Raw genomic sequence first — 23,283 nt, 5'->3', positions numbered from 1 at the left:
CTAAGTGTTTGATAACTCATCCAAGGCCATAGTGATTAGATTTGAATCCAGATCTTCTTGACCCTGAAACTTCTGCTTTTTTCTCTATAATATGCTTCATCTAGATGTAACTGTGCCATTTTCATTAGCATAGCCAGAAGAGTGAGATGGCTCCAGAATAAATTAAGTAATATACCATTAACGTATGGTCTTCTCAGCTTCCCCTTTCAGGACCCCTCTCCTTTAAGATATTCCCCCCAAAACATCCTGCAGCCCTGCCTTCACATCATGACAACTACACCACCACCACCTCCCTTGCCCAACTTCCAGATTCCTATTTTCTCATAGCCTCACGTAAACCTGGCCACCGGGCTAGTATCACTTCTCCATTCACTTTGCTTGCTGTGTGCACCATTCTCTCAGGGCTATGGTCTCTGTTTTCCTATGTGCTGGCACTGTATTAGTGAGGACAATGGTGTAATGTGTTACTCCATTCCTGGGAGTGTATTTACATTTCAACAGTGACTTTCCAAAAGTATTAAGAAATTTGGGATAAAAATGTCAAGCTCATAGGGGAGACATTTTTTTTGGAGAGTTAGGTCTATAGGTGGACATTAGTTACCTATGCCTCCTTGTCAGGCCTATCTCTGGTTAATAATGTTCCTCTTCCATAAATCAATTCCAAGGAGGAAAAATATGTTTTTTACCTAAACGATTTATACGTCACAGATATCATGTACAGCCAACCAAATCATCATTCTTTCCTGAGTCCACACCTCTAATATTTGAAATCTCAGCAGATAGTCCTCAGAGGCTGCACACTTGTACAGGAAGTTTGAAAAAGATCTCTGTACCAACCCTTGGTAGCTCAAAGAGGGCTTTGGCTGAGATTTTATGTCCTTAAAATGTCAAAAGCAGGTATTCTAAATAAATAAGTCAAGATATAATGAGAAAAATCCCACTTTCCTCTTTTTCACCTATACTGATGAACTTAGTCCAAATATTTTTCATCTAAAACTACAAAAAAGAAAAGGAAAAAAAAAAAAACTAGAGAAAGCAATAAGCTTTTGGAATAAGCTCTTCTGTTACTCACATCTCCAAAATAATGTTTAGTGACTCTGGCCATAAGATGGAAATATTAATGCAAAAAAAAAAATCTTTAGGTGCATAAAATAGCCTGATGCCTATGACATTGGACTTTGGACTCTCCAGCCAGAGTTCCTGTATCAGTCAAATCCAAGCACTTAACTGAGTGACCTTAGACAAGTTACTTAGCGTCTCTATATTTTAGTTTTTTTAAAGTTGGGATAGTGACAGCAATCAACCTCATAGGGTTATTATGAGGGTAAAAATGAGTTAATATAGGTAAAAGCACCTAGAACAGGGTCTAGCATAAGTAAATACTAATTAGGTGTTAGGTATCATCATTGTTGTGGTGGTTATTACAATTGTGGCTACCACCAGCTCATAGATTGGAAAGTTCAACAATCCAAAGGCAAAAGAATGGGCAGTATCTGCACTTTTTCTACATTTTTTAAAACACCAGTATAAAATGCCATAATTAGTGTTGGACTGTTTGGCTTAAAATATACTCTTCACCAAACACAACCTCTACTATCCTTTACTGCCCAAAGAAAAGTATGCTCTAAGCCATCTTAATTATATAAATGGCTACAGAATGATTAGATAAACATTATAATTAAATGCCTGCATCCAGAAGTCTTTGCTTTTGTTTCAAGGCTAATGGAGGTGATCAGTCTTCCTTACACAAGAAGAGCCTATGGCTGCCTTCTAGAAAACATAATTTGGTAGAACTCCCTTCAACATTATTACTAATTATAGTCCCTAGGTTGCAGATGCTCTGCTTTTGCCTTTGTAGTTATTATTAGTACCTTTCTGTGAATGCTGAACAGTAATGATTTGTGATTTTTTTTAAGTCTCTTTAATGATTAAATCACCTTAAGAGTGCTGTGTAGCAAGTTAGGTATTAACATAAGGCATAAAATCAGAGAGTTATGATGTATCTATAGAAGCCAAACATGTTTTTATGCCTATTCATTTTTCTTTTTCATAAAGTATTTTGAATTTCAAAAATAATAAAACCACACTACAGAATATTTATAAAATAAAAAATGAAAAAGAAATCTCTCAATCTTTCCACCAATAACTGTAATTTTTTGGTATATATCTTTCAGTAATTCTTATGTATATTTTCAACATTTTTATGAGCATATGAGCATTTCTAATTTCTTTTATATAGAACTATAACGTAAGTATTTTCTGTTTGCTCATTACTCTTCATAACCATCATTTTTAATGGATGTGACATAGTTTACTCATTCTTCTATTACTAAACCTTTAATTTGTTTCTATTAAGATGACTATTTAAATAATACAGTCTCTTATGAATACATCTATTTCCATGTTTCAGATTTTATTCTTAGAAGAGATTCTGTAAGTACTTAATACTTTTCTCTCTAATAAATTATTTAAACTTATAGCTATAACATATTATGAAGAAAATAGCTTTACAAAAATGTGCAAAATAACTTTGCAAAACACCACCACTACTAGCTAAAACTAAAAACATAAATACTTTCTCCATGAAATTTTTCTTAAACTTTTTCTCATCAGAATCTTATCTCCTCCATTCAAATAGCTATAGGCTCTCCTTGGCCTCCAAATACAAATAACTTTGGAAGTATTTCTCACTCTCATGGCATTCTGTACCTTTATGAGATAGCATTTATGTCAAGTATAATTAAGTAATTATTTGTGTAATATTTAATGTCTAAGTCTTTCAATAGGTAATACGCTCAATTGGGGCAGAGACCCATCTATGGTGCTACTTTTAAACCCAAGTATCTGGAACATAGCATGTAGTCTTCTTTGTTCATTCAATGATTTAACAGGTTAAAATTATTTTGTACAGAGTATTATGTTAAGTGCTATTGGGAATACATAGAAACATATGACAGTTACTGCCTTTAAGGAGTTATAATAAAATTGAAGTTTTACTATTATTTTTATTTTTTTATCATAGAAAAAAAGTTCATGGGCTTTAAAACCAAATGAACCTACAAAACGAAAAAACAACCCACTGAATGAGAGAAGGTATTTGCAAATGATATGACTGATAAAGGGTTAATATCCAAAATATATAAACAGTTTATACAACTCAACATCAAAAAACATGCACACACACACACACACACAACCTGATTAAAAAATGGGCAGAAAACTTGAATAGACATTTTTCTAAAGAAGATATACAGATGGCCAACAGGCGCACGAAAAGATGCTTAACACCACTAATTACCAGAGAAATACAAATCAAAACCATGATGAGATATCACCCACACCTGTCAAAATGGCTATCATCAAAAAGTCTACAAATAACAATTGTTAGCGTGGGTGTGGAAAAAAGGGAACCCTCTTGCACTGTTGGTGGCAATGTAAATTGGTACAGCCACTGTGGAAAACAGTATGGAGTTCATCAAAAATCTAAAAATAGAACTACCATATGATCCAGCAGTCACACTCTTGGGTATATATCTGAAAAAAACAAAAACACTAATTTGAAAATATACACACACCCAATGTCCATAGTAGCATTATTTACAATAGCCAAGATATTAGCAACCTAAGTGTTCATCAACAGAGGAATGGAAAAAGAAAATTATATATATATATATATATATATATATATATATATATATATATATATATATATATATATATATATAAAATGGAGTATCACTTAGCCATAAAAAAAGAATGAAATTCTGCCATTTGCAGCAGCATGGATGGACCTAAAGCTTAGTGAAATAAGTCAGACACAGAAAAACAAATACCCTATGTTTTCATTTATATGTAGAATCTAAAAAGTAAAACAAATGAATGAATATAACAAAACAGAAACCGACTCCCAGATATAGAGAACAAACTAGTGGTTAACCAGTGGGGAGAGTGAAGTGGGGAGGGGAAAGATAGGCATAGGGGATTAAGAGATAAAAACTACTAGGTAAAAATAAATAAGCAACAAGGGCACAAGAGGGCAGACAGCAGAAGGAAGAACTACAATTCTGCAGCCTGTGGAACAAAAACCATATTCACAGAAAGATAGAAAAGATGAAAAGGCAGAGGGCTATGTACCAGATGAAGAAACAAGATAAAACCCCAGAAAAATAACTAAATGAAGTGGAGATAGGGAACCTTCTAGAAAAAGAATTCAGAATAATGATAGTGAAGATGATCCAGGACCTCGGAAGAAGAATGGAGGCAAAGATCGAGAAGATACAAGAAATGTTTAACAAAGACCTAGAAGAATTAGAGAACAAACAAACAGAGATGAACAATACAATAACTGAAATGAAAACTACACTAGAAGGAATCAATAGCAGAATAACTGAGGCAGAAGAACAGATAAGTGACCTGGTAGACAGAATGGTGGAATTCACTGATGCGGAACAGAATAAAGAAAAAAGAATGAAAAGAAATGAAGACAGCCTAAGAGACCTCTGGGACAACATTAAACGCAACAGCATTCGCATTATAGGGGTCCCAGAGGGGAAGAGAGAGAGAAAGGACACAAGAAAATATTTGAAGAGATTATACTCGAAAATTTCCCTAACATGGGAAAGGAAGTAGCCACCGAAGTCCAGGAAGCACAGCGAGTCCCAAACAGGATAAACCCAAGGAGAAACACACCAAGACACATAGTAATCAAATTGGCAAAAATTAGAGACAAAGAAAAATTATTGAAAGCAGCAAGGAAAAAACAACAAATAACATACACGGGAACTCCCATAAGGTTAACAGCTGATTTCTCAGCAGAAACTCTACAAGTGAGAAGGGAGTGGCATGATATACTTAAAGTGATGAAAGGGAAGAACCTACAACCAAGATTACTCTACCCGGCAAGGATCTCATGCAGATTCGATGGAGAAATCAAAAGCTTTACAGACAAGCAAAAGCTAAGAGAATTCAGCACCACTAAACCAGCTCTACAACAAATGCTAAAGGAATTTCTCTAAGTGGGAAACACAGGAGAAGAAAAGGACCTATAAAAACAAACCCAAAACAATTAGGAAAATGGTCATAGGAACATACATATCAATAATTACCTTAAACGTGAATGGATTAAATGCTCCAACCAAAAGACACAGGCTTGCTGAATGGATACAAAAACAAGACCCATATATATGCTGTCTACAAGAGACCCACTTCAGACCTAGGGACACATACAGACTGAAAGTGAGGGAATGGAAAAAGATATTCCATGCAAATGGAAATCAAAAGAAAGCTGGAATAGCAATACTCATATCAGATAAAATAGACTTTAAAATAAAGAATGTTACATGAGACAAGGAAGGACACTACATAATGATCAAGGGATCAATCCAAGAAGAAGATATAACAATTATAAATATATAGGCACCCAAAATAGGAGCACCTCAATACATAAGGCAACTGCTAACAGCGATAAAAGAGGAAATCGACAGTAACACGGTAATAGTGGGGGACTTTAACACCTCACTTACACCAATGGACAGATCATCCAAAATGAACATAAATAAGGAAACAGAAGCTTTAAATGACACAATAGACCAGAGAGCTTTAATTGATATTTATAGGACATTCCATCCAAAAACAGCAGATTACACTTTCTTCTCAAGTGTGCATGGAACATTCTCCAGGATAGATCACATCTTGGGTCACAAATCAAGCCTCAGTAAATTCAAGAAAACTGAAATCATATCAAGCATCTTTTCTGACCACAACGCTATGAGATTAGAAATGAATTACAAGGAAAAAAACGTAAAAAACACAAACACATGGAGGCTAAAGAATTCATTACTAAATAACCAAGAGATCACTGAAGAAATCAAAGAGGAAATCAAAAAATACCTGGAGACAAATGACAATGAAAACACGATGATCCAAAAGCTATGGGATGCAGCAAAAGCAGTTCTAAGAGGGAAGTTTATAGCTATACAAGCCTACCTCAAGAAACAAGAAAAATCTCAAATAAACAATCGAACCTTACACCTAAAGGAACTAGAGAAAGAAGAACAAACAAAACCCAAAGTTAGCAGAAGGAAAGAAATCATAAAGACCAGAGCAGAAATAAATGACATAGAAACAAAGAAAACAATAGCAAAGATCAATAAAGCTAAAAGCTGGTTTTTTGAGAAGATAAGCAAAATAGATAAACCATTAGCCAGACTCATCAAGAAAAAGAGGGAGAGAACTCAAATCAATAAAATTAGAAATGAAAAAGGAGAAGTTACAACAGACACTGCAGAAATACAGAGCATCCTAAGAGACTACTACAAGCAACTCTATGCCAATAAAATGGACAACCTGGAAGAAATGGACAAATTCTTAGAAAGGTATAACCTTCCAAGACTGAACCAGGAAGAAATAAAAATATGAACAGACCAACCACAAGTAATGAAATTGAAACTGTGATTAAAAATCTTCCAATAAGCAAAGGTCCAGGACCAGATGGCTTCACAGGTGAATTCTATCAAACATGTAGAGAAGAGCTAACACCTATCCTTCTCAAACTCTTCCAAAAAATTGCAGAGGAAGGAACACTCCCAAACTCATTCTATGAAGCCACCATCACCCTGATACCAAAACCAGACAAAGATGTCACAAAAAAAGAAAACTACAGGCCAATATCACTGATGAACATAGATGCAAAAATCCTCAACAAAATACTAGGAAACGGAATCCAACAACACATTAAAAGGATCATATGCCATGATCAAGTGGGATTTATCCCAGGGATGCAAGGATTCTTCAGTATACGCAAATCAATCAATGTGATACACCATATTAACAAACTGAAGGATAAAAACCATATGATAATCTCAATAGATGCAGAAAAAGCTTTTGACAAAATTCAACACCCATTTATGAGAAAAACTCTCCAGAAAGTGGGCATAGAGGGAACCTACCTCAACATAATAAAGGCCATATATGACAAACCCACAGCAAACATCATTCTCAATAGTGAAAAACTGAAAGCATTTCCTCTAAGATCAGGAACAAGACAAGGATGTCCACTCTTACCACTATTTTTCAACATAGTTTTGGAAGTCCTAGCCATGGCAATCAGGGAAGAATAAGAAATAAAAGGAATACAAATTGGAAAAGAAGAAGTAAAACTGTCACTGTTTGCAGATGACATTATACTATACATAGAGAATCCTAAAGATGCCACCAGAAAACTACTAGAGCTAATCAATGAATTTGATAAAGTTGCAGGATACAAAATTAATGCACAGAAATCTCTTGCATTCCAAACACTAATGATGAAAAATCTGAAAGAGAAATTGAGGAAACACTCCCATTTACCATTGCAACAAAAAGAATAAAATACCTAGGAATAAACCTACCTAGGGAGACAAAAGACCTGTATGCAGAAAACTATAAGACACTGATGAAAGAAATTAAAGATGATACCAACAGATGGAGAGATATACTATGTTCTTGGATTGGAAGAATCAATATTATGAAAATGACTATACTACGTAAAGTAATCTACTGATTCAATGCAATCCCTATCAAATTACCAATGGCATTTTTTACAGAACTAGAACAAAAAATCTTAAAATTTGTATGGAGACACAAAAGACCCCGAATAGCCAAAGCAGTCTTGAGGGAAAAAAACGGAGCTGGAGGAATCAGACTCCCTGACTTCAGACTACACTACAAAGCAACAGTAATCAAGACAATATGGTACTGGCACAAAAACAGAAATATAGATCAATGGAACAGGATAGAAAGCCCAGAGACAAACCCACACACCTATGGTCAACTAATCTATGACAAAGGAGGCAAGGATATATAATGGAGAAAAGACAGTCTCTTCAATAAGTGGTGCTGGGAAAACTGGACAGCTACATGTAAAAGAATGAAATTAGAACACTCCCTAACACCACACACAAGAATAAACTCAAAATGGATTAGAGACCTAAATGTAAGACCGGACACTATAAAATTCTTAGAAGAAAACATATGAAGAACATTCTTTGATAAAAATCACAGCAAGATCTTTTTTGATCCACCTCCTAGAGTAATGGAAATAAAAAAAAAATAAACAAATGGGACCTAATGAAACTTAAAACTTTTGCACAGCAAAGGAAACCATAAACAAGACGAAAAGACAACCCTCAGAATGGGAGAAATATTTGCAAACGAATCAACGGACAAAGGATTAATCTCCAAAATATATAAACAGCTCATGCAGCTCAATATTAAAAAAACAAACAACCCAATCCAAAAATGGGCAGAAGACCTAAACAGACATTTCTTCAAAGAAGACATACAGATGGCCAAGAAGCACATGAAAAGATGCTCAACATCACTAATTATTAGGGAAATGCAAATCAAAACTACAATGAGGTATCACCTCACACCAGTTAGAATGGGCATCATCAGAAAATCTACAAACAACAAATGCTGGAGAGGGTGTGGAGAAAAGAGAACCCTCTTGCACTGTTGGTGGGAATGTAAATTGATACAGCCACTAATGCAGAATAGTATGGAGGTTCCTTAAAAAACTAAAAATAGTATTACCATATGATCCAGCAATCCCACTACTGGGCATATACTCAGAGAAAATCATAATTCAAAAAGACACATGCACCTCAATGTTCATTGAAGCACTATTTACAATAGCCAGGTCATGGAAGCAACCTAAATGCCCATCGACAGGCAAATGGATAAAGAAGATGTGGTACAGATATACAATGGAATATTACTCAGCCATAAAAAGTAACGAAATTGGGTCATTTGTTGAGACGTGGATGGATGTAGAGACTGTCATACAGAGTGGAGTAAGTCAGAAAGGGAAAAAGAAATATCATATATTAACGCATATATGTGGAACCTAGAAAAATGGTACAGATGAACCAGTTTGCAGGGCAGAAATTGAGATACAGAAGTAGAGAACAAACGTATGGACACCAAGGGGGGAAAGCCGTGGGGGGTGTGGGGTGGTGGTGTGATGAATTGGGCGATTGGGATTGACATGTATACACTGATGTGTATAAAATTGATGACTAATAAGAACCTGCTGTATAAAAAAGTAAATAAAATAAAATTCAAAAATTAAAAAGAAAAAAAAAGCTACAAGTATATGTTGTACAGCACCAGAGAATATAGCCATTATTTTTTAATGACTTTAAACGGAGTATAATCTATAAGAATATTGCATCACTATGCTGTACACCTGAAACTAATATAATATTGTAAAACAACTACATTTTAATTAAAAAAAAGTATACTGAGTTTGACTCTCATTTACCATTCACTGGTTCTGGGATATTGAGCAAATTAATTAACTTATTGGAGCCTCAGATTGATCATCTGAGGGGTAATACTTATACCATAGATTATTGTGAGGCTTAAATAAAGCCATGTATGCAAATTTTTGTTATTGCTCATATAAATTATAAGGTATTCCATAATTACTTGTTGAATGAATGAATAAAGCCTTGCCAATTTTTGCTTTTCTTTCTTTTTTTCCCCAGTTTGTTTATTTTCTTCTCATTACCATTGTCTCAGTCAATAATCAGGACTTAAACATTCCATACCAAGGGTATTGCTCTTTGCTCCGCTTCCTATGATCACCTTCTAATCTATTATCACATAATTATTCCCAGAGCTTTGTCATTACCCCCAATGATCTTTTACAATAAAACTCATTACAATTTTTAAGACTCTCTGCCAACTGGTCCCAGGATTTCATCTATCTATCTTGGTGCCTTCAACTCTAATTATGACCTGCTCATGCAGAGATAATGAAGAGAGAGAAAAACAGATACGCCACATATAAGAAACTCAAGTTACAGGTACAACAGAGATGGAGTGATAAATTAAGGTAGTTTTTTACTGCTTCTCCTGGACCATTAAACATATGTCTAGTATAAATACTTACCATGCCAGGTTGCAATGATTTGACTATGCATTGCCTCTAGCTCCCTCCTCATTTATTGATTCAACAAATTCTCTGGGTGCAGCCACTATGTACAAAGCACATCTCTAGTCTCTTCTTGTTAATCACTGAGCTCCTTTAGAGTGGAGACCATATTCATTTTCACACTATCAATGCTAACACAATTCAGAGAAAAGCAATAGATGTTGAAAGAATGAGCCTAATAAGAGAATTTAAGAACAGAATGGCAGATCTACTTATTATACCTTAAACATTTTGCTCTATTCTTCCTTTGAGTTTTGTAAGTTGCTATTTTCCTGAAATGGAAAATAAATTTGTTTACACAGGAACTGATTTGATGAGCACCACCTGGCCCTAATTACCTCATTCTATGGCTTGTCAAAAGACTTTATTTCCCATAAAAAAACTTTTTTTTAATTGAATGAAAGATTGTTTAAATTCTATAGTGCTTTACAGTTTTCAAAAGTTTCACACACATGATTTCATATAATCTTATAATAACCCCTTTTACCCTTTTCTCCTATATTGCTACTCCCCCCTTCCCTTTCCCCACTGGTAACCACTAGTTTGTTCTCTGTATTTGTGGGTCTGCTTCTCATAAAACTTATTCTTAGAAAGAAATTACAAAATAATGTATCCACACAATGCCAGTTGAACACTCCAAAATATACAAAGAGAACAAGCCTTTTTTTTTCAGTCTTTTCTTCTATCCCCAAAGTATTATAAGTTTGGTAGGTATCCTCCCAGAGCTCTTATTCCCTACATATTTCACAGGTACTTCCTGTGTATTTTTGAGGGTTAAGACATTGTCTCTAGAAGGCTGCTCTTAGGGGCTTACCCAAAGCAACTAACTAGGATATTGGTATAGATTCCTATCTTTTAATCCAAATTATTACCAAGTTTCTTAAAAATAACAAGGTGAAGTGGGCTTCAATGTGATACAACAAAATTCATCTCTAGCCAAGATTTTTTTCCCTTCTTGTCAAATACCTATTTACAGGGAATCATTATAATCAAAATAAGCACTTTTATGCTCTAATGAACTCTAAAATAAGAATCCATTTTACTGCATATGTTAATATTATTCAAATATTTATGTTTTAAGTCCCTCTATTTTTATATTTTTAATTTCCTGTGATAAATTTTAAACTGCTTGAAGATAATATCTAAGAGACTTAAATAAAATAAAATTTATCCAAGTTCCCTCATATTCTAAATATTAATAATAGAAATTAATTTGGTCAAACCAGTGACCTATAATGTGGTACATTGTCAAAAGTGTTTGACTAAATGTTAGATGTGTTGGGTTTTAGCTCTAGTTCTTCTACTTGGGTAAGCCATAAACCCTTCTGAGCCTTAGTACAAATTCTAGATAGAGGTGATATTCATTGAACATTCATTTATTTTTTCAACAGATTTTCATTGAACATCTACCTATTTTGTGCCAGAAACTGATCTGAACACTGGCAAAGCAGTGATCAAAACAGACTAAATCCTTTTCCCTCATGAACTCACTCTAGGAGGGGAACACACAATAAATTAGACTAATAGATAGAGGTATCACTCTACATAAGCACAATACCATGTGCTCATGAGGATGCAGAGCAACAGGAACACTCATTCATTGCTGGTGGGAGTGCAAAATGGTACAACCATGTTGGAATTTTCTTATAAAGTTAAAATATACACCTTTCATATAACCCAGCAATCCTGTTTCTAGGTATTTACCCAAGAGAAAATGAAAACATAGGCCAAGTAAAGACCTGCATGTGAAGCAACATAGCTCCAAAGTAGCAACAACCCAAACATCTATCAACTTGTGGTTGGATAGACAATTTGTGGTACGTCCATACAGTGGAACACTGACCAACAATAAAAAGGAATAAATTGATGCATGCAACAAAATGAGTAAATCTCAAAAGCATATGATGAATGAAAGAAGCCAGACACCAAAGGCTATACACTCTATGATTCCATTTATGTGACATTCTAAAAAGGGCAAAACTTTAGAGATAGAAATCACATCAGTGATTGTCAGGGGTTGGGGGTTGGGGTGAGAGACAGACTATGAAGGGCCATGAGGAAATACTTTGGGAAATATTGTATATTCCAATTATAGTGTTACCCATTTGGTGAAACTCATTGAAGGGTACACTTAAAAGAGGCATATTTTATTGTATGTAAATAATACTTCAATAAATCTTACTTTTAAAAAGATAAATAAATTATATAATATTTTAGATTGAAAAAAGGAAGAGAGAGAAGAGAGTTGAAATTTTAGATGGAAAGTCCTCAAGCAGGTGATTTTGAAGACAGTGAAGGAACAAGCCACACAGATATCTGGAGAAGGGCATTCTAGGCAAAAAGAACAGCAAGTATGAAGGCTGAAGGGCAAGGAGATGAGCGTGGGTGGAGCCGAGGAGGAAGCAGAAGACAAGATAAGAGAGGCAGTGAGGAACAGCTCATACAGCATCTTTGAAGGTGATGGGAAGTCATCAGTGGGCTTTGAGAAGCAGAGTGACATGATCTGACTTGGGTTTTAAGAGAATAATTCTGGCTGCTTCATAGAAAACAGTCTGTGGAAGGGAAGGGTAGTAGAATCAGGGACACCATTTGGAAGGCAATTGTAATAATTTAGACAAGAGATTACAGAGGTAGAGAGGGTGCTAAAAGTGTTCAAATATATAGAGAGCCATTAGATTTGCTCAGAAATCTGGCGTGTGGGAAACTTTGAAGGAACACAATTCAGCCCACAACACCCAGGGATATGATTTCAGAATGAGTAGGACCATCTCTCTTATTCCCTAAAAACATGCTTTTATAATTGAAAAAAATTCTGCCTTCCTCCTTTTAGATATCAAAATGAAAATTCTGGAAGAAATAAAATTAGCTTCCTACTAATCATCTTTAGAGCAAGTTCTGATATATCCAAAAGACCCCAGGTACCCACATAAAGAAGAGATGAGCTACACAGAGGAATGAGTGGAAGCTGGACACAGACTTCACTGGGACCAGCAATGAGCATTCATTTATGAGAACATATTTTCTTACCCTTCACATAATATTTGAACAGTACTTATTTATAAAAACAGGGTTTTTTTGGGTGGTATATAAAAACTATTTTGCCTGCAACTGAGAGCTCTAACTAAAGAATGTTTTTACGAAGCAAACTTCTTTCCCCAGAGTTGTATATATTCTTTTCTCGATCTTTTCCTATTTGATAAATAATAAATGTAAAGTGCATAAGCTGAACACCTTATATTATCAAGAATTGCATTTATAAATAGAAAAATATGCTAAGCTAACTGAATTTTACTAGTTCTATAAATCTCTAGGAGGAAGAGTGTTCAGAACAATTAGCATATTAATTTCCATAGTTAAAGGGAAGTGCTTCTTTCTCCAAAACAAGTTATCAGCAAAGTCTCTAAGCATTTATTTAGCATGACTAATACTATAAAGTATGTAGTGGTGACACTTAAAATACCTAGCAAAGTAGAAATGAATGAATGAATAATGAATGTAGCAATAGTTTACATGAACGAGAATAATTTGCTTAAAATTTCCCAACAGAAATGGCAGATACTCTGAGTAAAATTATCATATACAAAGTGCCAACATTGACATTACACTAATCTGATAAAGAATTCATGGCAATGTGCCCAAAAGGTGAGATAAAGTTGAGTGGCAGAACAAAGTCACACCCTCTAATAAAGAAAACATAACATTAAGAAAAGTGGGTTCTACTCTTCATTATGCTTTATATGATTACTGGTAAGTTATAAATCATTAACTTGTTCTATAAAATAGATTTTATCTGCTCCATAGGATTTCATTAAATATAAAGTGACTATAAAAGGACTTCGAAAAGAAAAATTTTTATATTCCTTGGAATTAAAACTTTAATTTTAAAAATTAAAACTTTAGTGAACTTATTTTAACTGATGTTTAGAGACTGAAATTGCTAGATAGTTGCTAGAGCAATCATTCACCACTTTTTATAGTTATTTATTATACCTACATGCATTTCTTATTCACCATCTTTTTCATTTATAATGGGTTTTAAGGATATAAAAATCCAGTGGAATGTTTGGAAGAACACTTTATGATGAACACTTGATTATAAAAACGCTCCTGCCTATTTAAGCTTTGTCTGCTTTTCTTTGATTGTATATGTATCAGTGGTTGAGAAACAGTACTTTAAAGAAATTTTAAAATTACAGCAGTAACTTCAGTTACTGAAAATTACATCAGGGTCATAAAGCCTGAGTCTAATTTCTTGTTTCACCACTATCTATATAACTTTGGACAAATATTTCAAAGCATTAATAAATTTCTTATATCCCAGTCTGTGCCATTCCTTCCACCTAAACCACTCTCCATCTCTATTCCTCAGCACCTAATTCCTACTGATTTTTTGGTCTTCTATGTCACTTCCTCCAGGAAGTCTTCTCTGAACCTGAAATCTGGGTTAGGTGCTCTTCTGATGTAGTACCATAGTATTCTGGACCAATCCTTTAACACAGCACTTATTCCATTGTGTTGTCTGTTTGTCTACATTTCCTACTAAACTGGAAGCTCACTGAGAACAGAATATTGTTCATGATTTCCCTAGCACCGAGCACAGTGCCTGGCGTGTAGTAGGTTTGAAAATTCAAGCAGAGATAATTGCATATCCTAGCAAAGATACCAAAATTAGGTGACACTGCTCTCTTTTCAACTAAAGATAAATGAAAAGGCATGTATCAATGTTACATCTCATTCTGATCAAACTGTTCTTCCCATCTGCCTGCTTTCTGAGTGTCCCTGACACCTCCTTCATCTGCATTTGAATCCTGTTCACAACACCCTCACCATTTACTTTTACTGGGGAAGTTATTTTATATCCCACTCTGAATTTTTTTTGAGATGTACTGTTAAACATATCTCTAATGACCGAGAAAAATTCAAAGTACTAAAAGTCATCTTATTTTCAACTCTATGTCATTACATCATTCTTAACAAGACTATAATATTGCACTGTTTTGGCCTAATTTCAACAGTTTCAACTTCTAACAGTAAATAAAGATGATTAATCTTCAAAGGAAGATTTTCAGGGCCTATCTTAGCAGTTTATAAGAAGAGCATTGGTAGTTAATGCAGAGGTTATAATGCCAGGTTGATGCCTGGTAAAGAACACATTGTTTCAAATATTCACTGTTTAAAATGTATATATACTTACAACAAAAAAATCCTAAAATTAAATCAAAGAAGAGTAACGTAATGTCCACATATACTCTGCAAATACAGCTTTAGAGAAATCCCAAACTGCTGGCATACAAAACTAGAAAGTGTAATAGGTACAATCCCATCTTTAATCCTAAACTGTAATATCACCCTCAACAGGCAATATGTGAGTACTTTTATCATAAATGTCATAGGTTCCAAAAGCAAAAATACATTTCAATTCAGTGATATTTTGTTTAAGACTTTATCATATTTTCAAACATCAAACTATGCAATTTAGACCCAATGAGTCTCTTTTATCTCACTGCTTTAAATCTGAAATCTTATCTTTCACTACTGTGCTCTTTGGATTACATTAAATGGAAAAGGTCCTAAAGGAAGACCAAAACCAAAAATACTTTGAAAAAAAAAAAATCTCTGTATAGTAAAATTGATCTTGGTTCATTATCTACTTAATAGGGAATGCTCGACAAATAAAACTTCAAAAAGTTATTCTTGGCAAAGATGTTATAACGAAAACTCAAGTATTCAGATGAGCAGCTGATTAGATGACTTTTAAAATCTTGTTCAACTCTGAGAGACCAGGATTTAGGTCATGAATCAATTTAAGGAACTCTATCTGCTGAGTAAGTTCCTCATATTTCTTATAACAATAACAATATTGGTAGAAAGAAAAGCCCCACAGCCAACAGGGGAAATGGTACTTACGAATATTGTGTCAGCAGTTCCAAATCATTATGCATGTTGATTGGATATGCTTCACTGAGTTCAAACAACTTCTCCAGGGCCTCATAAATGAAAATGATGCAAATAAGAGAAGCAAAGGCTTCTTCAGTAAACCGGGTGATATAGCAGACAAGGGAGCTTGCATCAGTGGCCACAAGTATGATACACAGGGTTGCAGTCCAAAGTCCAATACTAGCTCTTAAAGATAGGTATGACAGCCCATATTCTCTAGGAGGGGGAAAAGAACAGTGGAAAGAAGGTCATTTAACAGCTTGCCACCATTTTAAGTAGATGGAAGTAAGTCTAATTCAGGAAGTGAAAGTAAATAAGCTTCACATCCCATGAGTATCTAAACTCAAGACTTTGTCTAAAGGGAACACCTAAGGGTACAAAACTCAAAGAGGTTTCTCAGTGCTTAGAACTGAATATAAGTTTTTATAAATATTACATAACAATATGCATCAATATTTTACTGTTCCTTTATTTCCATGGAGAGACAAAAATGGCAAACTGAATCAAATCAGCAACTTCTACCTTTCCCAGCAGATCTCCAAATGTGATGTTGGAAGAAGATTAAATACAGCAGAGAAATAGAAGGGGGCTGAGGGCCAAAAGTATAGAACACTTACTTGCAAAATTTAAACAAAATCTTCTCAAACACCAAAACTGGTCCTGTACTGCCTAATATGGTAAGAGGCTGTCCACCAAAGAGAGAATAGGCTATCCCAGTCATGGACGCTCCAAAGAGAGATTCGATTGCACTCTGTGTAGAGATATAAATGATTCCATTATGTAAGCTGTACAGGCTGCGATTATAACTGGGGAGAAAATATGTAAAATACATGGGTCTATTTTCCCTTTGCTATGAAGAGCCTAGCGACCTTGGGCAGGAGGTGGGGTAGGAAGATAAATAAAAGGCGGCAGGCAGTCAGCAGAGTATGAATGGTAGTGGGCAGGGATATGTCCGCTCCCCCTTCCTTATCTCACTTTTCTTTTGCTTACTAAAAGTTTACATGTATTCATAATAAATGTCTGGCAGAAGCATGGCCTATATCAATAGGAAAATGGACCTCTTATGAGGCAAGAACCAGAGGCGAAAGCTAGCCTAGGACTGGGGAGCCAGGGATGAGATCAGAACCTTGTGTAAGATAAGAATTAATTGTTCTGAGATATTCCACTCCCTGATTACCAGTCCCATTAGTCATTTAGGAAATTCATATGAACTTTATCCGCCAGACCGTACATCAAATCTCTCCTCATAAAGGAATCCAAAATTAAATGCAGACTCTCATCTAACTATGAATCTTAAAAGCTGATTAAGTTTCAAAGTTCAGAGAAAAGCATAATACATACTATTCGCCCTTCAGTTGCTTCTCCTAGCAGTCCTCCAAATGTGATGACGGGAGACATACACGCGCAGTAGAGAAACAGAAAAGATGCTAAGCACTGCAAGCTGAAAGCATCTCTGAAGTCACTCCAGAAGTATGGAGCTTTTCTTTTGATATCTAAAATAAGTCCCCCAAAAATCCTAAGACAGGGGGGAAAACACAATAGTGACATACAAATATAAAAATCACATAAATCAAAATGCTCATTTGCTTTGTTGCCAGGTCACAGTACAGGTTTTCCATCAGCAGAGATGAGACCCATATTAACATGCTAGGTTTTACTATGATGATCTACAGGAATGGCTTTGTACCACTATGTCACTTCAATCCCTAACCAAATATTGTGTCAACAACCACAAAAATCCTAGGTTCTCTCAAACGAGGTTCACAGCTGTTCGTCCATCAAAATTCAAATAATGAGATGTAAGGATTACTCTAATCTCTGTGCCATTTTACAACAACCTATTCCTAAAATCAGTCCTACCATCCTCCATCATTGGCAATATTTTCTAATTGTTTACATTCCAGTTAGTGTAGCAGAAAGTGAAGGAGGGAAGGTAAACTGATTTTTGTACAGTCCAATAGTGAACATCAGCTTAGAGAGAAAGAGTGGCATATAACCATGGCTCCAGTTACCCACTCTCTTTGTGAAAAAAAAACCCTTGCCAAATAATATTCCAGACAGGCACTTAAATGACCTTATGGATGACAATAATACTTAGTAGAGAGAGGTAAGTTCCAGAGTTGTTTTCATTTTTAGAAAACTAAGACAGGGACCTTACAATAAGCAACCTAGATAAATGTACTTTTGATCCACTATTGTCTAAACATATTCAAACATCTATCATTCACAAGACAATAATGACCTTATTTGGGATAAATGCATATATTCTAAATATATCCAAAAACCACATTAAAGCATTTGAAGGATGATTTTTTTTGGGGGGTTGGGGAAGAGAGAAGCATTAAATTGTGAAATATTGCCTAAAATCTGAGGACTGGAACTTTTTTAATCTATTAGGAATGAGAGCATTAAACAGCTATTCTCATTCTTTGAACATTTAATAACAATATGCAGATTTAACATTTGACTACCAAAAGCTCTTTGTGTTCTATGGGATAAAGATGTCATATTAAAATGAATAAGGCTGTGATTAAGTTCCTACATGGAGGTTAAAAAAAACCTATTATGTTCAACATACTGCCAGTATGCTAAATATACTTGGTTTATGGAAAAATATTAAAGTTTTGTTATTTATTTTCTAAATAGGAATATAATCTGGCAATCTAAGAATCACCTCAAAAATGATTGTTCTCTTGAGAAATAAATTCTGATTTGCCTTGAAAAATGTACCTCTTCAGAATAAATTCTATTATTTTTAATTGCCCTAATATAGGCACAATAGTAACATATTAGTAACTATTATGTGAGTGATAGAAACATTATGTTTTTCTAGTGATTGTCTCCATCAGAGGGATGTGGAGTAGGAGAGGTTGAGAAGAATGAAATTTCAATTGAAAAAAAAGGACATTTAAAATTCAGAGAAGCTTGCAAAGAACCCGTGAAATTCACACACAAAGATCATCTTAGGTTAGGTTCCCTTACCTGTGTTTAGTAAAACACATACATAATTTTTATTTGGGGGACCATTTCTGAATGATTTGTTAACTTGCCAAAGTCACAATTCAGAACAGATTTAATCTACGAGTCTATTTATTCATTCAGTTATGATTTATACCCCACCTAATCCCCAAAAGAATTTGAGCTGGTTATGAACTATTACTTAGTAGTTAATATTTATAGGTTTGATAGTACTTTCTATTAGACCACTCTTTTCTAATTAATTACTTATTAGGGTATACATTAGTCTAAATAGCTGTTATATTACTGTGTCATAAACGTGCTTTTAGCAGCATAAATCTAAATCCGGAAGTGGGAGGTCATTGCAGAGAACAGTGCAAGAGCAGCCCAGATGTGCACCAGCAACTCCAGGAGAGCAGATGAGTTATGGATACTTCAAGTCATGTCAGCAACAGAATCTGTGGAAGAACTCTGGAGAAGCGAAGATACCGGATATTGGTGACCTGGGAGGATTTAGGAAGCAGTAAGGAAAAGTGAACTTTGAAAAAAATCTAAGCTATGTGGCATGTTACACCTGAGAGAGAGAGAAAAAAAAAACACCAAAAATAAAAAGACAGCATTTGAAAATATGAAAGTAAACAGAAGGAGTAACAATGTTTCTAGTAAAGGGAAAAGGAAAAAATTGTTTGAACCATCTCAAATTAGGTACGGAGCCTGAGGAAGACATTTCCTCAGAGACAAAACATAGGTAAAGGGAAAGAACACAGGAGAATTAAAATGCACAGAGTTGTCAGGAACTGGAAAGTCATCTTAGAGGACACAGTGAAAGCAGTACAGGAAATGGCCCTGAGGGGAGAGGAGTACCAATCCTGCAAAGCCTCTGCAATTGCCTTCAATTATAATGGAGGCTGTGTGCACACATTTCCCTGAAGAGAGACCCACCCAAAGGTTTCTGATTTTCTGCTCACACATTTCTTGGAGAGAGACAAGCTGTCAAAAAACCATAAAGAATCATTTTAAGAAATAAATTGAAGCTTTCATCTCTTCAAAGATGTGTGATTAGAAAAATAAATCATATACCTCTTTCAAATCACTACCGTAAAAATAAAAAATACTATTATATACATCCTCCTTGAATGTAATGAGAGAGGGTCTATAAGACTGAGTTCTTGGTATTTATTTTCATTTCCATCTTGAGCCTGAAGTTTTCAACAGGCTCTTTTGGAAAGGGCAACTGACAGTTTTCTTATTCATCCTAAGAATCTGTGAATGTGTTTTAATGCATAGCAATATGAAAGACTAGGTATATATTAAAATGGAATGGTGTATTCACTGTTCTGGTTTAATCATAATGACAATCATTAGTAACTACAGAGAAATCAAATTAATTGGCATATTCATCCCCCAAAGAGTAGGTATCCAAAGTATAAAAACAAATTAGTTCTCAAAACAGCAATTCCCGACACACAAAAAAGGTATATATCGTTTGGTCTTTGAAGTCCCATACGAGGGCTTTTCACTAACCTTCCAGTTCGCTGGAGTTCAGGTCCACTATGTCCTCCGTGGGGCTCGGCTTCCCCAGGAGCCGCTGTTCCATTTGGTACAGCAGGAATCTTCCTCTTCTCCTGCGGGAAGTTTTTTTTGTTTTGTTTTTGAGTTTCAGGTGCTAGTTGTAAATAACAAAAACAATTTTTTTTCCCTTGAGGCAATATGCAGAGTGGCTAAGAACCCAGGCTCTGTTCCTTGTTTGTTATATGACCTCTAGAAAGTTATCTAGCCACCTAAAGCCTAAGTTCCCTCCTTTTACTGGTGATAATAACAGTACCTATCAGTGTGGTTGAGAGAATGAAATAAGGTGATGAACATTAATTCATTCTTTCAACTAATATTTATTGAGTGCCTAGTGTGTGCCATTCATTTTTATGGGATGCTATCGATGTAAAGGTGAGCAAGAAAAAGCATTCTGTTAGTGGAGACAAACAATAAACCTACAATGTCAGGTAGAGAGAGAGATACAAAGAAAATAAAGTAAGAGAAGGGGACAGAGCGAGACCAGGTTTAAGAGAGGTTGAGATGAAGAGGTGTTAGTGGTGTTATACCCCTGGCCTAGTTCAACTGTTCAAGAAGCATTAACTGTTATCATTAGCTATTTTTAAAATATATTTCCCTCTCTGATCCTGGCTCAGATCTTCCTACCCAAGCTTCTTGATAACACAAAGCGATCCAAAAGACTATTGCAAAAGGAAGCTTCTAATTGAGCCCATGACAAATTAACTGAGGTTATGTAAGTGCTGTTTCCCCATAGGTCTATTCCGCCCACTTTTGTCAGTGACAGAGAGTTTAAAAAATCAGAAAATCCTACCTACTGGTGATCTTGGAGCACACCAATGTGTTCAAAAGTGCTTAAAAGGACAATACAAAAATTTTTAATGGTGAAATTAAACTTTTTACTTGACTGCCATTCCAAAATAGTGTAAACATGTAAACATGTTCTTTGTGTTTAGTGTAAACATGAACAAATGTGAATTATCAAATGATCTTATTACAATGGGACATTTAGATAAAATGGTGCAGATTTAAAACATGACAAAAAATCCATTTTGAAATGCACAAAATATAGGAAAGTTCATTGCTTAATATTTTACAATTTCCTGGGTATATAAATAGATACAATGAACTGAAGTTCAAAGATAAAAGAGAGTATGTCTGTCAACTGATGAAGGAGCTGCCTTTACATGTAAATTAACTATCATACATCAGTAAAGGACTGTAACAGTGGCCCTCAGTACCCTCAATACCCAATAATCACCTAGGGAAAGATTTCTTAGCAAGCCTCAGAAGGCAAGTGATATTTGTTCTTCTGGGGAATTATCCCTGACTGCATAAATTAATTCATTGTTTTACAATGGGAAAAGCTATACACTGATAAGGCAAATGATAAGCCATGAAAGATACTTGTCATTCTAAAGTAACAATTTTCTCAAGGAGTGGTCATCTTCTAGTAAGGCAAAAAGGTTTTTGAAAAAAGAATTGTGTATGTATAGTACCAATGAATATTCTGAGGAAAATACAGGAAATTTTTGTTTGTTTGTTTTTCAGACTTTTTTTTTTTTTTTTTTTTTTTTTTTTTGCCAAGCCACGCAGCTTGCAGGATCTTAGTTCACTGACCAGGGATTGAACCCAGGCCATGGCAGTGAACGCGCCGAGTCCTAACCACTGGACTGCCAGGGAATTCCCCAGACATTTTAAGTAAAATCAATAGGTGAGTAGATATTTGACTAGGCAAATTAAACAATTTATTAATTCAGTCAACAAACACTTATTGGGAGCCAATTTGTGTCAGGTTCTAGGATGCACCACTGTATACCTGGGGACAAATCAGGCCTGTGGAGCTTATGTTCTAATGGGGAAGGCAAACAGTAAACAAATAAACATGTAAGTAAATTAATTCTATAGTGTGTTAAAAAGATTAAAAACCAGGGAGAGTTTGGGATTAAAATATACACACTACTATATATAAAATGGATAACCAACAAGGACCACTGTATAGCACAGGGAACTATACTCAATATCTTGTAATAACCTATAATGGAAAAAAATCTAAAAAAGAATATATATATATGTGTGTGTATATATATATAAATAACTGAATCACTTTGTTACACATCTGAAACTAACACAAGTTTGAAATCAACTATATTTCAATAAAAATTTAAAATAGGGCTTCCCTGGTGGTGCAGTGGTTAAGAATCCACCTGCCAATGCAGGGGACACAGTTTCGAGCCCTGGTCCGGGAAGATCCCGTATGCCACGGAGCAACTAAGCCCGTGCGCCACAACTATTGAGCCTGCGCTCTAGAGCCCACGAGCCACAACTACTGAGCCTGCGCTCTAGAGCCCACGAGCCACAACTACTGAAGCCCGCGCACCTAGAGCCCGTGCTCTGCAACAAGAGAAGCCACCGCAATGAGAAGCCCGCACACCGCAACAAAGAGCAGCCCCCGCTCGCTGCAACTAGAGAAAGCCTGAGTGCAGCAACAAAGACCCAACGCAGCCAAAAATAAATAAAAAATAAATAAATTTTAAAAAAAGATGTCTTTAAAAAAATTTTTTTAAATAAATAAGTAAATAAATAAATAAAATTTGTTTCCAAGTTTCTTCTGATATCTCCAACCTGAATTATTAGAAAGAAACGTTGAACAGATCTGCTTCTTCCTTTTGGGGATTGAGAGAGATTTGGTGGATTTAATAAGATCCCTGAGAGGTCCATATTTATGTAGCATTATGTACATGCCAGATTCTAGAGAGAGATACGATGTCAAATGTTTTTTTTTTCAAATGCAGAATATATAATAAAGAAAAAATAAAGAAATAAAAACTGTGGAAAAGTAAAAATTTAGAGCAGACTAAGGG

At 35.1% G+C, this 23,283-nt stretch overlaps 1 protein-coding gene across 7 annotated transcripts in view; it reads right to left on the bottom strand.

Moving 5' to 3' along the window:
• SLC4A10 (solute carrier family 4 member 10) overlaps nucleotides 1-23,283 on the bottom strand; it is a 302,199-nt gene that overhangs the window by 73,922 nt on the left and 204,994 nt on the right. For all 7 annotated transcript variants that reach the window (XM_036858559.1, XM_036858555.1, XM_036858558.1 and 4 more), the window contains 4 exons: nucleotides 20,396-20,496; nucleotides 17,255-17,429; nucleotides 16,531-16,664; nucleotides 15,884-16,129 (listed from right to left, as the gene is read on the bottom strand). In XM_036858559.1, the coding sequence (XP_036714454.1) occupies nucleotides 15,884-16,129; nucleotides 16,531-16,664; nucleotides 17,255-17,429; nucleotides 20,396-20,496 (656 nt within the window). The remainder of the gene's footprint in view (nucleotides 1-15,883; nucleotides 16,130-16,530; nucleotides 16,665-17,254; nucleotides 17,430-20,395; nucleotides 20,497-23,283) is intronic.

Source organism: Balaenoptera musculus, chromosome 7 (assembly GCF_009873245.2).
Source record: "Balaenoptera musculus isolate JJ_BM4_2016_0621 chromosome 7, mBalMus1.pri.v3, whole genome shotgun sequence".
Lineage (NCBI taxonomy): Eukaryota > Metazoa > Chordata > Mammalia > Artiodactyla > Balaenopteridae > Balaenoptera > Balaenoptera musculus.
This window is presented reverse-complemented; position numbering and strand designations above follow the sequence as displayed.